Source organism: Bubalus bubalis, chromosome 8 (assembly GCF_019923935.1).
Source record: "Bubalus bubalis isolate 160015118507 breed Murrah chromosome 8, NDDB_SH_1, whole genome shotgun sequence".
Taxonomy (NCBI): Eukaryota; Metazoa; Chordata; class Mammalia; order Artiodactyla; family Bovidae; genus Bubalus; species Bubalus bubalis.
This window is the reverse complement of record NC_059164.1, coordinates 107,457,483-107,477,073: the sequence shown is the minus strand read 5'-3', so window position 1 is coordinate 107,477,073 and position 19,591 is coordinate 107,457,483. Positions and strand designations below refer to the sequence as shown.

At 40.3% G+C, this 19,591-nt stretch overlaps 1 protein-coding gene across 9 annotated transcripts in view; it reads left to right on the top strand.

Annotated features, from left to right (window-relative positions):
- Positions 1 to 19,591, top strand: part of TPK1 (thiamin pyrophosphokinase 1) — a 386,269-nt gene that overhangs the window by 215,959 nt on the left and 150,719 nt on the right. For 8 of the 9 annotated variants that reach the window (XM_044947010.1, XM_044947011.1, XM_044947012.1 and 5 more), the window contains one exon: positions 14,843 to 14,989. In XM_044947010.1, the coding sequence (XP_044802945.1) occupies positions 14,843 to 14,989 (147 nt within the window). Of the gene's footprint in view, positions 1 to 14,842; positions 14,990 to 15,843; positions 16,206 to 19,591 lie in introns of those variants that run through there. The other variant, XM_044947013.2, reaches the window with a different exon arrangement.

Below are 19,591 nucleotides of genomic sequence, written 5' to 3'. Positions count from 1 at the left end.
TTACCCTCTCAATATGTATGTGACCGTGTGTACTTCGCAGTATGAACAGCTGTGTCAAAATAGTTGAAGCACAGTAGAAATAAGACTATCTGAATTCAGAGTTCACTGATTACATTTTAATTCTATTTCTTCATCCAGGCTCCTCCATCCATGGGATTTGCCAGGCAAGAGTACTGGAGTGGGGTGCCATCGCCTTCTCCGACTAGAGATTTTAGTTGACTATAAAATTGACCCTATAGATTTTCGATTTTTTTTCAAAACATCTGTATAAATGAAGGGAATTATTTCAGAAAGAGGAGGTTATCATTAAACAAATATTTTCTCCCTGATGGCATTCGGTTTACTATGATGCTTATGGAGATGGAATACAGTTAGCAAAATAGCAAATGACCTCGCTTAAAACTAAACGTAGACCTGAGGATGATGAGGTGATCAGCTATTTTGTATACATGTATTAGCTGAAGGAAACTTACTACATTGCGAGGAATAAGCTTTAGGTAATTAATGTCAATGCAGTAACAGTTTTAACATTTTCATTTGGCATTATAAAATGGTCCAATGCATAATCTAGAAACCAGAGTGTTAATGACCAAGTGCAAAATTTGCAATCAAAATGTCTCTATTCTCCCAGAAGGTGGGAAGGGGGTAATTAACATAAACTATTTATATTGCACCAGATTGCAGAATCTAAGGATTGCACTGCAGCAAGCCTGATAGCCACCTATTATTAACTGGTCAATAAAAAATGAAGAGAATTTTATGCCACTAAACTTTGGGAAAATAATGCACCCGAAGTGCTACGAATAGCCGAACCTAATCCATCCAGACATGGGAGCCACGAATTTCATTTATCATTTTAGACAAGAATATGCAGCTTAGACTTGTTTTATGGCTGAAGCAAAAGCAAGAAATATTGTTTGTAGTATAGAAGGCAAATCATGATGATGCAAGATAGGATAATAGCTTTTAAAACTAATCACAAGTACAGAAATACTAATCTTCTGGTAACAGAGCAGAGGTTTTGAAAATTGTTTTCAGCTTTCTCAGTGGTGGGAATGGAAGGGGATAAGAGAAAGAGGGTGAAAGGGGATGAGAGAAAGAGGATGTGGGTTCCACGTTCTGGTGCCTCGGAACCCACGTTCCAACGAGTGGGAAGAATGACTGCTTGGCGCTGTCTCAATGCTCAGCTTTAGTAGGACCTCGTATATGTTACAGAATTTTTGGCCGGGGTGAAAATATCTGGTGCTTTTTCAGTAGGATGGGCAGGAAAGCAGATGTGAATTTTTTCATTCATCTACCAAGCAGTCAGTTAACTTCAATAGATGACATTTACCCAAACTGTAAGATACTTTCAAACTCTACTTCCAAATAGCTAGTAGTTCCTGAATATGATGCAAATCATACTTCAGTTTTCATTTTGCACTAAATACCAGCTGTGTTGAAGATGCCATGCTAGATATTTTGGGTTTTCTAAACCACAAATGATCCATCTTTCCATTTCTCAAGACCTCAGATGACATGAGAGGTTTGGAGACAACAATGACCTCTAGTAGACTTATATACATTATTTATACAGACCATGATTTTATGTTAATTTTACTTATAAATATGTTCCTGACTCTTCAAAGAATTTAATTTTCAGCAGAGATAGTAGAATAAAATTCTGTAAACACACACACACACAAGTATGTGTTTTATTTTTTCTATTCAGCTCTCCTTGGCGTTCACTTTCTGATATAGAGAAATGTAAATACATGCAAATCTGCTCTGGCCATCCCTGTGTATTTATGTAGAAGAAAAAATAACACATTTCCACATTTAACTATTGTGTTTTTTGTTTATATGGAAAAATATGTTCTTTCCCCAGGGGTCTCTCATTGATATGGTTTGAGAACCTACAGGCCAGGTAATCAAGGAAATATTAGTATTCGTGGTAGGTCTGTAATGAAAGATAACACTGTTTTTACAACCAGGCTTGAAATGTTTAACTAAAAAATTCAAAGCCCAGGGTAAATCAAAAAAGCATTTCATTATCCTGGGCCTGAACTCAGTCATTGTCATATTCTCTGTCATGACCAGGGCAGCTGAAATTAAGTGTTATCAAGGATTTCAAATAGCAGCCTGAGGGAAAGCAAGGAAAACTCCTGGTATGCAGCAAGAATTCTAAGAAGAAGTTAGCATCAGTGCTAAAAAGATTGCTTGGGGTCACAAAGGAAGGATCTTTAATCTCTAGATAAAAAATGTGAATTTTTTAATGTTAACAGGGTAATGTTAACCTGTTAGAAAATTTTGAATGAGACATCGTAATACAATTTAGAAAGTTAGTGTCATGGCTGTGTGCAAGCTGAATTGAAGGATGGAAAATTTCATGATAGTAATAAAAACCAGTTACAGGATTCTTGGAAGGATAACTCTTCAGTCATCTTTTCCATCAAGAACCTGAGAAAGAAGTAGAGACCTTGGAAAATAGACTTCAAGTGTGTACTTGATGATGCTTGGTTACTCACCAGAGGTAAAGCATGGAAACTGTAACCGTTCAGCTAACAGATGTCTGTAACATGTTTACCAGCCAGTTGAGGTACTGTAGGTTCAAGAGTGCAACCTGAATGAGAGAGTTTCTGACCCTAAGACCTTGTAGTCTGTGAAGTGGATGCCCTTATAAGTGGGATAGGACAGGTGGGAAGCCCCTTGGAAGTGGACCTTCTCCAGCGTGAACTCTCCTGTGCAGGTGGTAACTCAGCTGGATCTGGAAGATGAACTAGGAACTAGCCAGAATCAAGAGACTGTTTTGTTCTGAGTGTTTAAGACGAAAGGTGAAACTCTTAGGTTTGGGATGTCAAAGGGTAGGTAATACCGAAAGTCCTGATCACACATGCACACTTGCACCATTTACATGTTTCCTATAAGAGGCTCATAGAATGCACTAGTCATTTGGGATAGGCCCGTCTCTGCTGCCCTCCTCTGCTGCTGACTCGCAGTTGGTGTATCAGGGACCTCTGGCAAAAAGAACTGCTTCCAGTCTGGGCATGCTGACCTCTCCTGTGAGGGTATGGACTGCCTGGACTTTTATTGCTGCAACTTTTACTGGGGTATTTTAGTTTAAAACAGTTGGGAGTCTTAGTGTAGACCCTTTTCATTGCCTCCCTAGTTTTCTGTCAAATACTAACAAGCTTGTGTATATTGCTCACTTTTCAGGTATAAATATGTCCTTTCCTCCTCTTCTTTTTTTATTTTTTTAAACTTTTCATTCAAAGAACATGTTCAAAAACAAGCTTTGTGTAAATATGTTTATGACGTCTCTTAATAACATATTTGCAGTTTGACATAGATGAAAATGCTCTGTTCAAACAAGTTTTCTTTCTTTTTTTTTTTCTAAGGAGGTGGAGGTAGGCATCTTTGGAAATACTTTACAAGGGAGAGTGAGGGGAGGGGATAGTTCCAGCGCTGAAGTTTGCAATCTTCTGATGTGTTCTGAGAATCTAAAGTGCTTCTAGAATATAAAGTCGGTGGGAGTTGTGGATGCAACTTACAAGTGAGTATTAGAGGAGATAGGACTTTAGTTTGTAGATTCTGGAGAGCTAATACTTCAAGAGAACATTGGCATGATCAGATTTGAGATGTAGAGTGCTTTCTCCTGTAATCGGATAGGAAACTACTTGGTTACAGAAATCCAGGCAGGAGGCCAAGTGGGGTCACCCCGGTGAGGAAGGTGATGACTCAATTAAGGCTGTAGCGAGGAGGATGGAGAGCACATTATTTGAGGAAAAATCTGGAGCCTTATTATCTTGCCACTGCAAGAGGCATGATTTCTTTCTCACCGAAACAGGCTGCCATTAAACTGTGACTCATTGGGCCTTGTTGAAATTTAAATAGGGTCCCTGTGGTATTGTTTTCCACAGGCTGCCAAGATCCAGCCAGGTACAGTCTTTGTTTGTCAATATAGTATATTCTGATACCGTAAAGCCTCAGGTCTTTTAATTTCTCTGGTGTCTCATTGTACTTCACATCAATCACTTGAATTATTTTATCGGCTTTTTGAAACATACTTTGATATCGCTGGGCTGTTGGCAGGTTATTGTTTCTGTTCTCTCCTGATCCAGTGATTTCCTTCATAGGCTGCATTGGGTCTTCTGTCTTTAAATTAGAGCATCCAACAATTGGACCAGAGAATTTCATCTTCTGAAGCTTAAGGATAATGTCTAAATTTTTTGAGCCCCTCGTGTTTAATTTGGTTCAGTTGGCTACATACTTGGAATTCTCGAACAGCAGGATAAACGTGTGTCTTGGTTTACATGGGATAGTCCTGTTTTGTGCCTGTATCCTTGGTGTAATTATTTATAATATTCCCTTTTACTTTCAAGGGTGTCTCAGTTTGTGCATTAAATTGTATGGTCACCCTGTCTATCAGGGATAGCCACAAAGAAATTGTCCATTTATGCACCTCCAAAATTCAATTTATGAAGAGTCAATGCAATTAAAATATGCTGACAGCCACTGCCCCTGCCGTAGACTTCATGCATGCTGTATCTAAGTCTTTTTGAGGACAAATGGAGAAAAACATGTCATTTGTTTACCAAAAGGCTTTGATTTCTATAATAGAAAAATGAAATTGCTTCTCCTTTTGGTGTTATATATCCTTCAGCCAGTCTTGTCATGATTCTATTAAGGCAGATAACGCAAAGCCAAGTTTTTCATTTGTTCTCTAAACAAAATAGACACAATTATTATTTAACCTATTAGAGTGGAAACCAGAGAATCTCATGTAGACTGTTAGAAGTGAAAGAGATCTTGAAAAACAGGTTGGGAATTCAGTCCGTCCCTTGCCTTCATAGATGACTACCTGTGTCACAAGGGGGACGTGTGACTTGTATATGGTTCTGTGGTTATTAAGGGAGTATACTACACTATATTTGGGCTTTTCTGGTGCTCAGTGGTAAAGAATCCACCTGCCAATGCAGGAGACACAGGTTCGATCCCTGGGTCAGGAAAACCCCTGGAGAAAGAAATGGCAATCTACCCCAGTAATACCCCAGTAGTCTTGCCTGGGAAATCCCATGGACAGAGGAGCCTGGTGGACTACAGTCTGTGGAGGTTGCAAAGAGTCAGACAGGACTTAACGACAGAACACCAACAACACTATACTGTAGTCAGGTCTCCAGTGTATTCACCCAGGGTTTCAGGGTTCTTTGTGGTACCCTTAATCCAGATGAAGAGCCAAAAGCAGTTACTATTCCACCACTCCCCTTTGCTGACAAAAAAAGGCCCATGTAAAATACCTTGACTTGGATGTAGGACATGTATAGAAATCAATTAGAAATTGATTTTTAACATTTTATATATTACAGACTATGGCATGGTAGATAACACACTTGTGTTATGTGTACACAAATATGTTATTTAAAATGTTTTCTCTATAGATCTAATTGGATTGTAGCAACATTTTTTTAGAGTTACAAACACTGAATCTTTGATGGATCACAGCCAACAGAAAATGTGTTAATCTCTGAGAGTAGCTTTCGCTCTTTAGAGAATGGTAGATGTGTTCTAAAATAAGGAAACTTGCCCTCGAATATGCACACTCTCCCTCTCGTTGCCCTCTGAAACTCATGGTCCATCCTTGTTAAAAATCCCCTGTATTTATAATGTCTTCACATGTAACACCAACAGAAAGTGGGCTTTTTTCTAAGGACAGCGGTTCTCTGCAGCCATAGTAGTGCTATTGAATGTTTTGTCTTTTCTCCTGCTTTTTCTAGAAGGGGCCCCAGAAGTAAGAGTGGATGACTTCACTGTTCTTTGCTATTTCTAGACTTGTGTGATCCACTGGCCACCTGAGAACTTGACAGGTAGCTAGCCTAACAAGGTGTGCCATCGCTGTGAAATACATTGAGGATGTTGAAGACCAAGCAGGAAAAAAAAAAAGAATGTAAAGTATCTCTATTTTTCCAGCTTTATTGAGATACTTGATATATAACACTGTGTACATTTAAGGTATATAACATGATTTAATACACATACATATTGCAAAATGAGTACCCTAATAAAGAGTTAGTTAGCAAGTCCATCACCTCACATGATTACTTTTGTTTGTTGTTGTAACAGAACATTTACGGTCTACTTTTAGTAACTTCCAAGTATGTAGTTCAGTATTGTTAGCTGTAGTCACCCTGCTGTCCATTTAGATATTTAGAACTTACCATTTATCTGGAAGTTTGTACTTTTTGACCAGTCTCGCTACTTCCCTATCCCCCCAACTGACATTCTCTCTCTCTCTTTTTTTTTTGAATTTAGAATTATTTTATTTATTTTTAAACTTTTTATTTTGTAATGGGGTATAGCCAATCAACAAGATTGTTATAGTTTCAGATGAACAGCAGAGGTATGCAGCCATCTATATTAATGTATCCGTTTTCCCCTAAACTCCCCTTCCATCCAGGCTGCCATGTAATGTTGAGCAGAGTTCCATGTACTGTATGGTAAATCTTGTTGGTTATCCATTTTAAATGGAGCAGTACGTACATGGCATTCCACTCTTCTTTGAGTTTAGTTTTTTTTAATTTTACTTGTGAGGTCATACAGTGTTTGTCTTTCTTTATCGGATTTATCTCACTTAGCATCTCAAGCCTCCAGCTTCATCCATGTTGTCACAAATGGTAGAATTTCCTTCTTTCTTGCGTCTGAATATTGTTCCATTGTGTGTATGTTTGTGTGTATTATATATATAATACACAGATACATATATACGTATCTCACATATTTTCTAATCTTTTTTATGCATTCGTCTGTTGACAGACACTTAGACTGTTTCCGTGTCTTGACTATTGTGAATAATGCTACAGTGAACGTCGGAGTGTGGTTATCTCTTTGAGATCATGACTTCTTTTGTATATTACCCAGAAGGAGCAGAAGAAAGATGGCTGGATCATATAGAAGTTCTGTGCTTAATTTTTTGAAAGTGAAAATTGCTCAGTTGTGTCCAACTCTTTGAGACTCTATGGGCTATACAGTCCGTGGAATTCTCCAGGCCAGAGTACTAGAGTGGGTAGCCTTTCCCTTCTCCAAAGGATCTTCCCAACCCAGGGATTGAGCCCAGGTATCCCACATGGCAGGTGGATTCTTTACCAGCTGAGCCACAAGGGAAGCCTTAATTTTTTGAGAGCCCTTCATACTGTTTTCCATAGTGGCCGCACCAATTTCATTCCCATCAACAGCGTGTAAGAGTTCCCTTTTCTTCACATCCTTACTAACGCTTACTAATCTCTCGTCCTTTTGATAACAGCCATTCTGACTGGTGTGAGGTGGTATCTCATTGTGGTTTTGATTTGCACTTCTCTGATGATTAGTGATGTTGAACTTCTTTTTACATGCCTATTGGCCATCTACATGTCCTCTTTGAAAAATGTTTATTCGGTTCTTCGGCCCATTTTTTAACTGCTTGGTTTACTTGTTTATTTGTTTTGATTTTAACTTGTATGAGCCTTTCATATATTTGGGATATTAACCCTTTATCAGTCATATCATTTGCAAATATTTTCTCCTATTCAGTAGGTTGTATTTTCATTTTGTGAATGGTTTCCTTTGCTGCAAAAAATCTTTTAAGTCTCATTAGGTCTCATTTGTTTGGTTTTGCTTTTACTTCCTTTGCTTTAATAGATAGATCCACAAAGAAAATCATTGGAGGGTTTTGGGCAGACGAGTGCAAAATCTGATTTACATTTTGACAGGGTTATTTTTGTTACTATATTGAGAATAGATTGTGGAGAAATGGGGGCAAAAGCAGAGCTCTGTTGGAGGCCACTGCAGTCTTTCCCATGAGCTATAATGGTTCTCATATTCTCTGACAGATTTTGGTGGCCGTGGTTGTGATGGGGTTGTAGGTGGTGAAGAGGGGAGAAATTTTGGATGTGTACTGAACTGAGACTTCCCTGGTGGCTCAGATGGTAAAACAGATACCTGCAATGCCGGAGACCTGTGTTTGATCCCTGGGTCGGGAAGATCCCCTGGAGAAGGGAATGGCAACCCACTGCGGTATTCTTGCCTGGAGAATTCCATGGACAGAGGAGCTTGGTTGGCTGCACACCATGGGGTCTCAAAGAGTCGGGGCAACTTAGTGACTTTCACTGAACTTAGGACCAATAGAATTTTTTTACGGTGTATAAGAGAGAGGAGTTAAGAATGAACCTTGGGAGTTTGGGGTAGAATAGCTTTTGTGGGGAAAACAGTGGGAGATCATGATTCAGGGTAAGATCAGGTTAACGTGGAGATCTCTATTGGATTCCAAATGCAAATGTCAAGTAAACATTGAATATGGGAGCCTGGAGTTGAGGAGAAAGGGTCTGGATTGATGATAGACTGTTAAGAAAGTGTTGACATTGTTGGTATTTAAAGCCACAAGGCTGTCAGAGAACACCAAGGCAGAGTATGTAATGACAGAAGAGAATTAAGGACCTTACTCTGGGCTATTCCAAAGTTGTTATGTTGGTTCCTGAGAGGAAGCAACCAATGAAATCAAAGAAATACGGTTTTGCTGGAAGCCCATATTTCTGTGAGAGACTGTATCTGGGAGGAGGTGAAAATAACCTTGTGTCAGATGTTGCTGATGGATCAAATATTATCAGAACTGATAACTGCTCAGAACGGCTTTCCATGTAATGCTAATAAAAGTCAGGACTTTACAGTGGCGTACTAAGGCTAAAACTTTTCAGATCTAGCATTTAGATTTTACTCTGATTCCTCCTAATTTTGCATTCAGTTCTCATGACTACCCTCCTGACACTCTTTGAACAGAGAAATGGATAAAGAAGATGTGGAACATGAACATATATGCCATGGAATATTACTCAGCCATTCAACGGAGCAAAATTAGGTCATTTTGTGAAGGTGTGGATGGACACAGAGTCTACCACACAGAGTGAAGTCAGAAAGTGAAAGAAAGTTGCTCAGTTGTGTCCAACTCTTTGTGATCCCATGGTCTGTGCAGTCCATGGCATTCTCCAGGCCTGAATACTGGAGTGGGTAGCCTTTCCCTTTTCCAGGGGATCTTCCCAACCCAGAAATCAAACCTAGGTCTCCCACATTGCAGGCGGTTTCTTTACCAGATGAGTCACAAGGGAAGCCCAAGAGTACTGGAGCAGGTAGCCTATCCCTTCTCCAGCAGATCTTCCCAACCCAGGAATCAAACTGGCATCTCCTGGATTGCAGGTGGATTCTTTACCAACTGAGCTATCAGGGAAGCCCAGAAAGAGACAGACAAATATTGTGTATTAATGCATATATATGGAATCTAGAAAAATGGTACAGATGAACCTATTTGTAGGGCAGGTGTTCTTGCTTGGAGAATCCCAGGGATGGGGAGGCCTGGTGGGCTGCCGTCTATGGGGTCGCACAGAGTTGGACATGACTGACGCGACTTAGTAGCAGCAGCAGCAGCAATACATATCTAGACCTAAAGAACAGACGTGTGGACATGGGTGGTGGTCTGTCTTGTTTACTGATCTGTCCTAAGTGTTTAGTACCTGATAGATGGTAGATCAGATCAGAGCAGTCGCTCAGTCATGTCCGACTCTTTGCGACCCCATGAATCGCAGCACACCAGGCCTCCCTGTCCATCACCAACTCCTGGAGTTCACTCAGACTCACGTCCATCGAGTCACTGATGCCATCCAGCTATCTCATCCTCTGTCGCCCCCTTCTCCTCCTGCCCCCAATCCCTCCCAGCATCAGAGTCTTTTCCAATGAGTCAACTCTTCACATGAGGTGGCCAAAGTACTGGAGTTTCAGCTTTAGCATCATTCCTTCCAAAGAAATCCCAGGGCTGATCTCCTTCAGAATGGACTGGTTGGATCTCCTTGCAGTCCAAGGGACTCTCAAGAGTCTTCTCCAACACCACAGTTCAAAAGCATCAATTCTTCGGCGCTCAGCCTTCTTCACAGTCCAACTTTCACATCCATACATGACCACAGGAAAAACCATAGCCTTGACTAGACGAACCTTTGTTGACAAAATAATGTCTCTGCTTTTGAATATGCTATCTAGGTTGGTCATAACTTTCCTTCCAAGGAGTAAGCGTCTTTTAATTTCATGGCTGCAGTCACCATCTGTAGTGATTTTGGAGCCCAGAAAAATAAAGTCTGACACTGTTTCCACTGTTTCCCCATCTATTTCCCATGAAGTGATGGGATAGATGGTAAGTGATCAGCAAATATATATCGCCCGGGGTAATACATGTGAAATAAGTTATTGTTTTCAAAAGCTGCCAACTATGGGAATCCTTGCCAAGTATAGAAGTACTGTTTTGTACATTTTAGATGACATTAACTCAGCCTAATAATCAGCTTCTTGACTCTCTGGTTCTTTATTCAATTTCCCCTGATTTGTGTGCGTTGATGAAGCTCAGAAGTGCTTACTGTCTGCTGTGTCGCACACACTGCAGCTGGTGTCTGTGTTTCTTACGTCTCCTCTAGAAGGAGAATGAGAGACACAGGTGTATCAGCAGTCATAACAAAGTCTGACTGTGTGTGCTGTAAGGAATAATCTGGGGGTTTTGAAGATCAGTCTGGTGCAGACACATGCAGACTCAGAGTTAGCCAAGGAGAGGCGTTTGGCTCCCAGGTCCTAAAGGGGAAAGGCATGCAGGGGGCTCTGCAGGGGCCTTATGGACGGAGGCGCAGGGTCTGAGCTTAACCACGCAGGTGGGGAGCCGGGAGACAGTGAGGCCCCATGAGCAAGTGCCTTTGGGGGGTTTAGAGTAGGGACCCAGCAGAAGTGTGAGGGGCTGTCACTTGGTGTGTTTGAGTGTCACTAGGTCAGTCAGAGGAGGGCAAGGAGGGAAACTTGTGGTAGAGACCAGTCTTACCACCCTGGTGTACCTGGTCCTTGGAGTCAGGGGCTTACAGTCTGTGGAAATGCTGAGGCATCCAGAAAATACTGTTTTGAAAATTTATGTTACACTGGGTGGTATTAGAAGTAATGCACCAGGCTTTGGATCCACATAGAAAAGGTGTCCTGGCCGGCTGTAAACAGCCTACTTTAGCCTGAAAAGTCCTTCCCAGTGGCATTGTTGTCCTAAAGGCAGGCATCTAGGCTTGTAAAGTGAAGTGAAAGTATTAATCACTCAGGCATGTCTGACTTTTTGGGACCCCGTGGACTGTAGCCTGCCAGGCTCCTGTGTCCATGGAATTCTCCAGGCAGGATACTGGAGTGGATTGCCATTCCCATCTCCAGGGTATCGTTCTGACCCAGGGATCAAACCCAGGTCTCCTGCATGACATACAGATTCTTTACTATCTGAGCCACCAGGGAAGCCCTATGTAAATATACAGGGTTGGTGTCTGCCTTCTTTCTTCTATCTCTTTGGATGTCCTATTTCCAGCCAGAGCTAGACAACTACAGAAACAGCTCCTGGCTGGCTCCTCACGCCCCCTGCAGCTTACGTTGATCCTCTAATGTTTTTATAATCAGTCTTGCTAAATACTTCCTGTAGAGAAAATGAGTAGTGATGAGAAGTAATCTTGCTGCTTCTTTATTCTGAAAAATTCAGTGACTGATTTACAGATACTGCTTATTCATCATGATACGCCAGTGTGGAAGATGGGGATTAAATTTCAGCCTCAAAGGTTATGGGATCCCTCAAGGCTTGGAGTATAGTAATGAAAAATTGAGAACCTAAAATAAGGGATTTCAGAATGTGCATAGTGAATAAACTATTTTATCATCGGGTATTTGTTGTGCTGTGAATTTAGGATTATGTAGATAGGACTGTGCCGTGTGCTTTTTACTAGAGCCTTAGAACTTTCTCTACTGTATCTTCCATTGCTGTTCAGTTGCTCAGTCATGTCTGACTCTTTGCAAACCCATGGACTATAGCACACCAGGCTTCCCTGTCCTTTACTATCCCCTGGAATTTGCTCAAACTTATATCCATTGAGTCGGTGATGCCATCCAACCATCTCATCCTCTGTCGCCCCCTTTACCTCCGGCCCTCAATCTTTCCCAGCATCAGTTTCTTTTCCAATGAATTGGCTCATCATATCAGGTGGCCAGAGTATTGGAGCTTTAGCATCAGTCCTTCTAGTGAATATTCAGGGTGATTGCCTTTAGGATGGACTGGTTTCTTTCTTATATTGTCTTTCTTTTCAGTTTAAGGCAAATTCTCTTTGATTCTTCTGAGTTCCTATATAATTTCTGAGCCCTTCCTCTCTGGTCTGGAGTGTTACTAATAAGATTTTCCAAGCGCTGCTAAAAGCCATTACCTGACTTTACACCCCAAAAGCTTATAGGTCACCCCTTTCTTCTGAAGACTAAGATGTCTTAATCGTCGCCTGTGTATTAGGAGTAATACATGCCTTCCTAGAGTGCATGGTCTTCCTCTGCCTCAAATCTAATTCTCAGAGTTCCAGAAAGATCTCCAAAAAAAAAATTGGATCTTCTAGATGTGTGGTATACTTGTCTTAAAATACTATAGTTTTGACACAAACTATCATATTCAAAATCAAAATTTATATTCTCCCTACACTCTGAAAAGGTCAAAAATAGGAAACTCATTCCCAACCTTGTGATTCTTCTGTGTAGTTTACTATTGTGTTGTTATGAATCCCCCTTTTGATGTATATATTCTCATATTATGGTAGTTAATCTAGTTCTTCCTTTGGCTGACTGGTCCTTTCTTGTGGTGTCTTCACTTATTCATTCATCAAACACTTGAGTGTCTTGCATGTGTTAGGCACTATGAGTAGGACCAGGGTCACAACCTGTGAGCTGCACAGCCTTTGGCTTTATGGCGACTTATGCCACTTACTGTTCCTCCAGAAACTGAACAGGTTGTACTGGTGCAGGGGTGTCATGCTATTCTCCTAAAATCATGATTTCTTCAAGGCACATGTTATTTGAGCTTTTAAAATGTACTATTTAAAAACTAATAGCCAAATAGTTCCTATCTTTAAATAAGTTCTACTTTACTTCATGTAGAGTGAGTAGTATAACTGTCAGTTCTTATTACATGTAAAGTTTTCTTGTGTCAACCTAAAAAATAGTCGCAACCTTAAAGTTGAGAGTTATGTTTTATCTGGTGGGAATTTTTAGGACTTCAAGCCCAGGAGACAGCATCTCAAGTGGCTCTGAGAGAACTGCTCTGAGGAGGGGAGGAGCCAGGTTATATAGTTTTTCAGCAAAGGGCAGGTAGTCTGAATACCAAAAGGTTAATTAAAGAAAATTTAATTAAATTTAAAAAGTTAAAAAACTAATTAAAGAAAACCGAGTGGCTCAGACAATAAAGAACCTGCCTGCAGTGTGGGAGATCTGGGCTGCATCGGGAAGATCCCCTGGAGAAGGAAATGGCAACCCAGTCCAGTATTCTTGTCTGGAAAATCCCATGGATCTAGGAGTCTGGTGGGCTATAGTCCATGGGTTGCAAAAAGTCAGACAAAACTGAGCAGCTAACAACAGCAACAGATAGCCTAAGTTAAGGACTTTAGCACTTTTCTGTGCATGGGAAGATGCAAGAGTCGGGGCTCCCTGAACTCATTCCTCCCATATGCCTCTCAGCTCTCTGAGGCCAGGATACTGCGTTGGTCATTGATCACACCCTGAGTTCCTCAGTGCTCACCATAGGGAGTGGCTGCAGCCTGGAGGCTGCCAGATTGAACAGGTACTGTTCTCCTTCCTGAGTGCCTCTCAGGCTCAGGGATTCGTATTCGGAGGAATCCCTGATGACTGTGACATTCTTGTTTACTGATATGGCAGGAAATACTCTATTTCTTACTTATAATATTCTGATTAAGCTCTCCAGCTTTTCCTTTTTCATGATCAGTATAGCAGCTTTGACTCTGCTGATACATGAGAAGATCAGGCTGACTAACCAAAGGAAAGAGACCAGGCAACACCTCTCTTTCATTCTCCTTAAGAGCTTTGGCCAAAGGAGACTGTGACCCCACACCCTACCACTGCTCCGTGGCCATTCTTCAATCTTTGTTCTTATAAGTTAGGAAAGTATCACAGTAATTTTATATATAAATATCATGGAAATGTGTTATCAACAGTAGGGAAATGTTTAAATAAACTACACTGTAATGATAGGAAATGCTTTCTTTAAAGTGTTAAGTGAAAAAAAATGCATATCAAATAACATGTAACAATAATAAACATATTAATAATAATATAAGTGTAATAATACCAAAAACAATACAATGGAAGAGCAGCTGACATGTTTTAAGCAATCACTGTGTTATGAACATGTTTTAAGTCTTTGCACTTATTAACCCATTTAGTGTCCTCATTTAATCCCCAGAACAACCCTATCATTTGGCCATTGTTAGCCAGTTTTTCCATGCAAACAGAAAAATGTGGTACAGAGAATTTAGGCAACTTGCTAGGTTCGGTGAAGACAGTTCAGGTCTTTAACATACTTGGATTGTGGCGGGGGGCAATGACAGACCTCAGACCTGTAAAACAGGCTCCCTCACTGTTGGGTGCTATGTGTCTTCAATGTGGCCACAGGGATGCTATGTGGTAGATAGAAGCAGCACCAGCTGTAGATTTGGGAAGACTTCCACGTGGAAGAAACATGGAGCTGAGTTTTAAAGGAAGAGTTGGTTAGTTTTCCAGCTGAATAGGCAAATGGGAAAAACTTAACAATTGGTACCAAAAATGTTGCTCTCAGAAGCTGACTGCTACGTAACCAATCATGGGAGTTAATTCCTTCATCTGAACAACACAGTCATTGTCTGCCGTTTCTTCATGGCTTATCTAATAAAAGAGAGTATTCAAAGCTCTATGGAAGTATTCAATGCTATTTAATCATTTTAAATTCCTTAAATATGTGACTGCTGATTTTCATGTGGTTTCTCAGGTAGATATGATTGTGACCTTGGGAGGACTTGCTGGACGCTTTGACCAGATCATGGCATCTGTGAGCACTTTGTTCCAAGCGCCTCAAATAACTTCTTTGCCAGTTATAATAATCCAAGAGGAATCTCTCATCTACCTGCTCCAACCGGTAAGTGAGGATTAAATAGACTGTCTGCACTTTGCTTCTACAAAACCTGTAAGATTTTTGTAGATAAGGCGAAAGCATCTGCCCAGTTTATGTGTTTCAACTGAGTGAAGTTGACAAGTTTGACTGCCTCTGGTCACTGAAGGGGAAATAGGTGGAAAAGAAGCTGTAAAGCTTTCATTTTGTTGTACTTAGAAAAAAAAAAATCAAAGAAAGAAAATAAGGTTTTCAATTAAGTTGATTAAGAATTAAATTTAGCATTTTTGCATTTTGAGCAGCTGCATATGAGTGTCACTTGAGAAAAATCTCAGCAGAGGAAGCACAAAGCTTGGCAGATATTTCAAACGGAATTCTCAGATATTTTCAGTGTTGTTGTAATTGGAAACTGTATTTGATTTTGTGAAGTACTTAAAGTCTTCAGCTTTTACTGTTCATAAGTTGCTTGTTAATTTCACTTTCAGGATGATGTCATTCATTTCCCATGATAAACAGCAAGGGAATTTTCTATCAATGTAGTGCTTAGAATAGAATTCTTATTATATAAACACGTTTTATGAGGTTGATGGGTGTATTTCAGTTTGAAAAATGATAGCTTGGTAACATTTTTTTTAAAACAGTGGACAGTTTTTTTCTTTTTTGCCTCTCATTGTAGTGTGCTACATATAGCTTTGCTCCCACTCCATCTGCTGTTCACCATCTGTAGCTTGTCATTACCTAAAAATTGTTGTTTGGTTAATATGGCAAGTTATAATGCATGTTCACCATTGTTCAGCCACTTGTGTGTTTTTTTGTTTTTTTTTTTTTTGCACTGCCTGGCTTTGTTGCTTTCTGGAACACTTTCTGTGAGATGTGAAAAGGAAGTTGAAGAATTCAGTTTTCAAACATCATGCTGTCCATTTGTTTGGTCAGCAAACAGCTATGGAGTGCCTGCTGCCTACCTGTTACACTGCTGGGTAATTGAAGAGTAAGCAGAAATAGTAACATAGGTTCTTTAGAACTATAGTTCTGTATCCTGCATCGAACCTGGACTGGCGATTCGTTTCTTATATGATATTGTACATGTTTTAATGCCATTCTCCCAAATCATCCCCCCCTCCTCTCCCACAGGAGTCCAATAGGCTGTTCTATACATCTGTGTCTCTTTTGCTGTCTCGCATACAGGGTTGTCGTTACCATCTTTCTAAATTCCATGTATATGTGTTAGTATAGTGTATTGGTGTTTTTCTTTCTGGCTTACTTCACTCTGTATAATAGGCTCCAGTTTCATCCACCTCGTTAGAACTGATTCAAATGAATTCTTGTTAATGGCTGAGTAATAAAATAAATAAATAAGAAAAAAAAAAAGAACTATAGTTCTAAAGATCTGTAGTACATGTCCAGTGAAGGAGACATTTATTAAACACAAACATAAAGCTAGATTGAAAGTTTAGGACATAAAGATGATGAAAGATTATATAATTTGGTCATGGGTGTGGCAAGGAAATGCTTACAGAGGCATTCACATTTTATTCAATTAATTAACTCAACAAATATTTACTGAGTACCTGCTGTGTGTCAGGTGCTTTCCCGAGGATACAGCAGCCAGCAATAGCAAAACCCTTGCTTTCATGGAACATGCATTCTGTTGAGCTTATGTTTCAACAGACCCTTGAAGGATGAGTAGATCTCTGTTATGGGAAATGATGGGAAAGTCATTCCAGTTAGAAGGAGCCACTCAGAAAGAAAGAGCTGCAGGGCACGTTGTGGAATCTACAGGTAATACTGAGCAGCCGTATGGAAAATACCTAAATATCAGACTCAGAAGACTCTGAGGTCCAGAAGACTCATTTAGATCCTGACTGTGAAAAGCCTTGAATGATATATACTAGAGTGTGAATTTTTTTTTGCCATAAGCTATGGCAAAGTCATTAAAATAGTTCAGTTAGCAGTCTGACATGCACAGATATGCTTCTTAGATTTCTAATTAGGTGTTTGTTAAATACTTAAAATTTCCCGACACTTCTGAAGTGCCGACACTAACTAACTAACTAACTGATAGCAAAGTTAGTTAGTTAGTTAGTTAGTTAGTTCAGTCGCTCAGTCGTGTCCGACTCTTTGCGACCCCATGAATCGCAACACACTAGGCCTCCCTGTCCATCACCATCTCCCAGAGTTCACTCAGACTTACGTCCATCGAGTCAGTGATGCCATCCAGCCATCTCATCCTCTGTCGTCCCCTTCTCCTCCTGCCCCCAATCCCTCCCAGCATCGGAGTCTTTTCCAATGAGTCAACTCTTCTCATGAGGTGGCCAAAGTACTGGACTGATAGCAAAAGCCATGTCTAAAAATGACTTCTGCTCTTAAGATCTTTATGTTGTCTGTGGTGTTATGTACCTTTATTGTATAAATACGGACTTCCTAAAATGTATTCAGCTTGGGATTTCTTAGAATTAATTCTCTGTCTATAGGTTGCTGTCTGTCCTCAGTTTGGAAAACTCACAGCCGTTATGTTTTCAGGTATTGTCCCATCACATTCTCTTTCTTTGTTCTTCTTCAACTCCAATTGAGTATATATGTGTGTGTACATATATGTATACATATATACATATACATATATATATATGTATACACACACACACACACACACACACACGATCCTCTAATTGCATCACATATATCTTAGAACTTCCTTCATATTTTCTTAGTTTCTCTGAGCTGCATTCTGAAGTTCCTCATAACCTCTGCAAACCACTTCAGTCTTCTGCTTTAGCTGTTCTATTTTGCTACTAAACTTATCCTTTTCGTAGCAAAGGCTTTTAAATTCCTGTCATGATTCATCTCTCTTACATACTTTCCCCTTACTCACATTTTAAAAACTCTTAAAATGTAATTGTTGTACTTTCTTTATAGTCCAGAATAATTCTGATATCCGCAGTCTTTATAAGTTAGCTGTCTTTTCTGTTCTTTTTTCCCTTTATATTTTGTAACCTTGATTTCATTCTGTATTTTGTGATTTTTCTCTGTGACCTCGTATTTCTGAGAACTTTCCCCGTGGGAATTACTTGAAATAGGAGTTAAAAGTGAGTCCAAGAAGACTCTGGAGTGGATTTCTAGCCCAGTTATTTATAGACACTAAAAACTTAAGACCTTTTGTTTGAGATTTTTGGGAGACCATCTAGGTGGTATGTATTTTGAAGCTAATTCTGCTGGGAGTTTGACTTCTGATTACAGATGCCCCAGGAAGACTTGTTCCTCTTCTCATCCCGAATTTGGTCATCAGTTTTCCTGGCATTCCTGTGGGAGTGTTCTTTCTCTTCATCTTTGCTCTGTGAGTGTCTGCTTAAGCAGTGCAGTCTCCCTTACACTCCTACCTTGCTCAAGCTCACTCTCCTGATGACCTTCCAGACTCGGAGGCTGAAGAAATTGACGTGCAGGTTCATGATTTGGTTAAAAAAAAAAAAAAAAATCAAATGCGTGTAAGGTGAAAGATTTGGTGTTCCTTTTCAATCAAAACCTAGTTTGGGGGTTTTGAGTATTCTTTGGGGTGAGAAGGGGAAATGTTTGATGCATTTTCAAAGATTCCCCCCCACTTTTTTTTTTTCCTAGCTTTTTGTTGTTCTCAATTGGCCAGGGTACTAATCTACCCTGGGTATGTTGCAGTGATAATTAACCCCCAAATCTCAGAGGCTTAACTGAGATTAAGCTTAATTTTTTTTTTTTTTTCCTCATTCATGGAGAATCTGCTGTGGTTTGGGCAGTATGGTCTACTTCGTATCTGAGCCAGTTGGGACACATTGAGGCAGCAGGGGAAAAAAGATAACTATAAGGAGTGGCACTGCATGTTTTCTTCTTTAAAATTTTTATAAATGTATTTATTTTTTGGCTGTGTGGCATGTGTAATCTTACTTCCCCAACCAGGGATCGAACCCACGCCCCTTGCTTTGGAAGTGCAAAGTCTCAACCCCTGGACCACCAGATACCACATGTTTTTAAAGGCCAGGCCTGGCAGTGGCTTGCGTTGCCTTTGGTGGGAACGCAGTTACACTGCCCCAGCCCGGTGTGAGGTGGTCTAAGAGAGGAAGCCATGGGCTAGAGAGAGGACTGAGCAGAGGGCATAGTCTCTGTCAGGGGCCAGAAGCTGAAGTTGGGAGAGAAAGTCTGGGATCGGGACCCTACACAAAATGTATAGTAATGTAATCATCTTTTCTTGTCATTTGTAGTATGACTCAAAGTTTACTCATTAAAGAAGAAAATCCCCAGGTCCCCAAACAGTGATCATGATGAGTGTGCCTACACACACCATGAGTGTGTTAGTCACTCAGTCTTTGTGCGTCCATGGACTGTAGCCCTCCAGGCTCCTCCGTCCATGGAATTCTCCAGGCAAGATTACTGGAGTGGATTGCCGTTCCTTTCTCCAAGGGAATCTTTCGCATCCAGGGATGGAACCTGGGTCTCCTGCACTGAAGGCAGATTATTTACTATCTAAGCCATCAGGCCCTCTAGAATCTCTGGTCTGTTTGTTTTTGTCTTAATGAGACAACTAGAAAATTACCTTATTCTAAGCAAATAATAGGAGAAGGCAATGGCAACCCATTCCAGTATTCTTGCCTGGAAAATCCTATAGAT